This window comes from Ylistrum balloti, unplaced genomic scaffold (genome assembly GCF_031769215.1).
Source record: "Ylistrum balloti isolate Yb309-2 unplaced genomic scaffold, AGI_CSIRO_Ybal_v1 Utg370292, whole genome shotgun sequence".
Classification (NCBI taxonomy): Eukaryota; Metazoa; Mollusca; class Bivalvia; order Pectinida; family Pectinidae; genus Ylistrum; species Ylistrum balloti.
The window spans coordinates 68,892-73,758 of NW_026782221.1; the positions used below are offsets into that span (position 1 = coordinate 68,892).

General features: G+C 38.7%; 1 protein-coding gene across 1 annotated transcript; it reads left to right on the forward strand.

Moving 5' to 3' along the window:
• Positions 1 to 220: 220 nt before the first annotated feature.
• On the forward strand, positions 221 to 2,503 carry LOC132552991 (uncharacterized). The gene has a single exon (XM_060217197.1). The coding sequence runs from the start codon at positions 221 to 223 to the stop codon at positions 2,501 to 2,503; it is 2,283 nt and encodes a 760-aa protein (XP_060073180.1).
• The last annotated feature ends 2,364 nt before the right edge of the window (positions 2,504 to 4,867 follow it).

Below are 4,867 nucleotides of genomic sequence, written 5' to 3' on the forward strand. Positions count from 1 at the left end.
GGAAGTGAAGTAAGTCTAAAATCTATACCTGTACGATACACCTGAGATGCAGGCGTCGACCTCTCTACAGGTGAGATTATATATATATAGGTCCCTGACACAGTCTCTCATCATTCTGTGGCAGACAAGATAGCTGGAGAGTGCTGACTTAAGCACTGCTCGTACGTAACATCGTCAGAACTTAAACACATTGGACAGTAATTATCCCACAGTTACTGCGATGTATCTGCTATGGTGCTTTCTTCTCCTTGTCGTGTCGACAGTCGTGTCCACACTCCCTTTTGGGTGCCAGCAGGGTGTCAATTGTCACCTACCCAACTGTTTCTGCAGTACGTTGCAACATTTTATGAACCGCAGTGATATTCCTCAAATGATCTATTTTGGGTTGGATGATGCCGTGACCGGATCTGCCTCGGAATATTACCGTGTGCTATTCCGAAGTGAACGAAAAAATCCAAATGGTTGTAGAATAACTCCAACTTTATACATTTCCCATCAATACACCCAGTACAACGTTGTACGTGAGTACCGAGATCTTGGTTACGAACTGGCCGTGCATAGTGTCACCCACACTAACATAAACACCGGCGCGAAAGTGTTGCGTGAGGCGCGCGACCAGAAAAACAATATTATCAACCTTGCTGGTGCAAAGTCTGAGGACGTTGTTGGCTGGAGGAGCCCTTTCTTACAGACGGCGGGAGACAGTCAGGTGAATATGTTAAAGCAGCTTGGCTACCAGTACGACATTTCACTGACACACAAACGCGCTCACATGCGTGACAGCAGTCCTTTCCCCTTTACACTGGACTACGGATGGCCGTATAACTGCCAAATTCGTCCATGTCCTCAACAAAGTCACAAAGGCTTCTGGGAAGTACCTGTCAACGCCATGCGTGATTTCAAAGATCAGTTTTCCTGTGCTTATGTTGACGGTTGTTATAACCGACCAGCTACGGAGGAGCAGGCTTATAAGTACATCATGGACAACTTCCTAAGTCACTATAACGGTAACCGGGCTCCGCTAGGTTTCAACATGCACTATGCCTGGTTCATGTCACCTAATAACTTCAAAGCTATGGATAGGGCCATTCATGATATGATGCAGTACCCAGGCGTTTATATCGTCAACGTTAAACAGGTGCTGGACTGGATGAGACGCCCGACAAAGCTTTCTGAACTTCCCAGTTTTGAACCCTGGGGATGTGGTCTGGTGACTCCAAAACCACCTACAACAACGACGACGACTACAACGACGACGACAACAACAACGACGACAACACCAAAACCAACAACAACGACGACAACAACGACGACAACAACACCGAAACCAACAACAACTACAACAACAACGACGACAACAACACCGAAACCAACAACGACGACAACAACACCGAAACCAACAACGACGACACCAAAACCAACAACGACGACACCGAAGCCAACAACGAAAGTAACGACAACGACACGGAAACCGGTTACGACAACCACAACAATGTCAACGACGACGAAAACGAAACCAATATCGACAACGGATGTCCACAGGTATAAAGCACGTTTACCGGGTCCTATACCCAGCGAAAGCTGTCATCAGGAAGTAAACTGCCATCTACCGGATTGTTATTGTGCTGGGAAGAGTATCCCGGGTGGACTTCCGGTGTCGGACATTCCGCAAATGGTATTTTTTACAGTGGACGGTGTACTTAATTATCAGGTTTATGGAAAATTGGCTAGACTTCTTCCGGCTTCCCGGAAGAACCCTGACAATTGTCCGGTAAGTGCTACATTTTTTGTCTCGCAGTCGGGTACGTTTAGAATGTATCTGAAACTCCTGAAGGACCGAGGAATGGAAATTGCATCCAAGGGCTATAACGGGGTACATTTTAACGATCAACACGTTCTCAATGATGAAATGATGTCACAACTTACAGAACTAAGCAAGCTTGACATTAAACCGAAAGGTTGGCGTAGTCCTAACCTGAAGCCGTTAGGGGACGGTCAGTTTGAAAAAGTAATGAAATACGGATACCTTTACGATTCCACATTAACTGTCCCTCGCGAGAGCTCTGGCAATAAGTACTGGCCGTTTACCTTAGATTACGGTTGGAAGGAGTCCTGTGTGATACCAGATTGTCCCAGGTCAGCATATCCCGGGGTGTGGGAGGTCCCTAACACCCCCATTATTGACTATCGTAATCTGTACATCTGTAATTACGTGGACGGCTGCATGTTTTCTCCTCCCACGGCTAACGATACATTTAACTTCCTGTGGAACAACTTCAAATCTCACTATCAAACCAACAAAGCGCCCTTCGGAATACATCTTCGCCATATTTGGTTTTCACATCCATTTTTTACTAAAAATTTGGAGGGGCTACAGATGTTTGTTGACAAATTAAGCACCATGAACGACGTTTATATTCTGGCCATTAAGGATATCATTGAATGGATGAAAAAGCCGACGACTCTACAGAACCTCCAAGTGGACAGTCCTTGGCAGTGTTAAGGGGTTCCGACCCTTATGTATATTAAGTTGTAGCCTCCTGAAAGTGCTAAATTTATTGTCATAGATGACGTCTTAATTTGGTAGAACGTTCACCTATACGAAAGGGATGTTAAACTGCCCTGTCGGTCTATTTTATTTATCGTTCGTAAGACATTTACGTACCAAATATTTGAAAAGAAATATTAATTATAATTGTATAAGGAGGAAACATTTTTGGCTTGTTATGCAATTACCTTTAGATACGAGGTGTTATGTGTCATTCATGTCACATTTGTGTCTCAGATGAATAATATTCTTCGGGCCAAGTCACATACAATGCATTTATCCATGACCATTAATCAAATATATTAAATTATTCTTGTTTTCACCAATGTTATGATATTTATCGTCGCGTTTTGTCTCGTTGCTTATGGAAATGTATTCTTGTTGTGTTTTAAATATCATCTTTAGATATGGCATTTACAATCAAATTGTAAATCAGCATATAATTTGTGATAGTTTACTTCTTAAGAAATCCATTTAAGAGCGAAGTTATGACTAACTGTCCTGATATTAATGTAAATAAAATGTATTTCGAAATATTTTGATGACAAAATAGTATGTATCTGATAACGGGATTTACAATAGGTAATCTCTCAACACGACAAAGAATCCGATCATTATTCCAACCTTTCTAATTCAATAAACGACATTCTGAGGAGCGCGATTTTTTCAACTTATCGTAAATATATTAACGTTCCTTAAGATGTTTTTGAGAATCGTACCCCATATCATGTTCGCCAATCACAGAGAGATGCCTTCATGAAATCCCAATCAGCCAGGTATCTATACTTAATTTGTGTACTCTGGTAAATTTGAGAGTTTGATTGAGCTCTGATACTAACAACATAATTACGATTGTATATTTCTGTTAAATTTCCTTACTTCAAGATGCCTATGGTTTGTCTGGTTTTTGCTTTTTATTACGGAAATTCATACTTTCGACATTCGGACATTTTTCATGATGCGCGGTAAAACATTATGTTGAAATACCGAAATGTCTGTTAAATCAACGTTAATAACCTCGACAAACACTAGTTTGTCTTCCTAAGCCTTTATCTTGACCTCTTAATAATTCAAACGAAATTCTCACTCGATCAACAAATTTTACGGGAAAATCATAACTTTACGGTGTCTATTTCGGAAAACATCAAAAATCATTCGGACATTTCCGTGTATGTTGATTCCCAATACCTGTAAACAACGACGGAAATGTCCGTAAAGCTCCCGACTGTTTATCATTTCCTAGTAAAGATCATCATTATTTATGATTCAGCTTTATAGAACTATCGTCATCAAAGGTGTTATTTTGACAGAAAATAATTAAGTTTAACTATGATTTACATCCTTCTTCTATAATGAGATAATGGTTTGTAAATTATATCTTTCTTGTGTCTGTTTTTGCCTATTCGTCACAGGATTATAATTTATGGTAATTATACATGTATGAACTATGATATACATGTCATCCTTACATGTCAGCGCTATATAGCACCTTTTTTATCAAGGGATCTATTTAAATAAGACATGTACAGTTGATTCAATGGTATAAATATGTTACATCTGGGGAGGTGTGTCTGCCTGCAAATTTTAAAGGAAATACTTGATATTATGTGATTTTATATTTAATGAAATAAATGCTTTTAAATTATGTGACATGTTCCGCTTTTTTTCCTTTACTGAAAATGATGATATGGAATTGCATTATTCAAAAGTAATTTTGATATCGATTAACATTGGTTAATTTGATACTGACAATGTTATTACACAGTACACCTAAGGAACAGGTTATAGTACATAACAGAAAGAGAAAACAGGTTTTATATCTGGTTAACTGTGAGACTGTTTATCGCTAATGTATTTGTTATATACAACATGGCTGAGCATTAATTAGTACATAATTACTTGTAATAATTAGCGACTATTGTGACCTTATATAACCCTAATGTCAACCCCCTTAAAGGTACATCATCAATGAACCGACGAAAGTCCGACAGTATATAAGGACCACTCACTATTTATTTTTGGGTCATTTTCACGATTACAGATCATTTATTTAACATTCAACGAAACAATCTACATCATATGATCTGGTATTTTGATTCTAAAAGGATCAGGTTAAAAAAACAAAAACAAAAAAAAAAAAAAAAAAAACCATCGCGCATGCGTATTTGATTGTTGGCTCATCAGATATATTTATAAACTACCATACTGGGAACAGTTTTATTGGTCTTGATATCAAATAACCAATACAGGAATACTGTTCAATTAAATATTATATATTACATGACATATATCATCTTCTAGAGAACATCCCATATATAA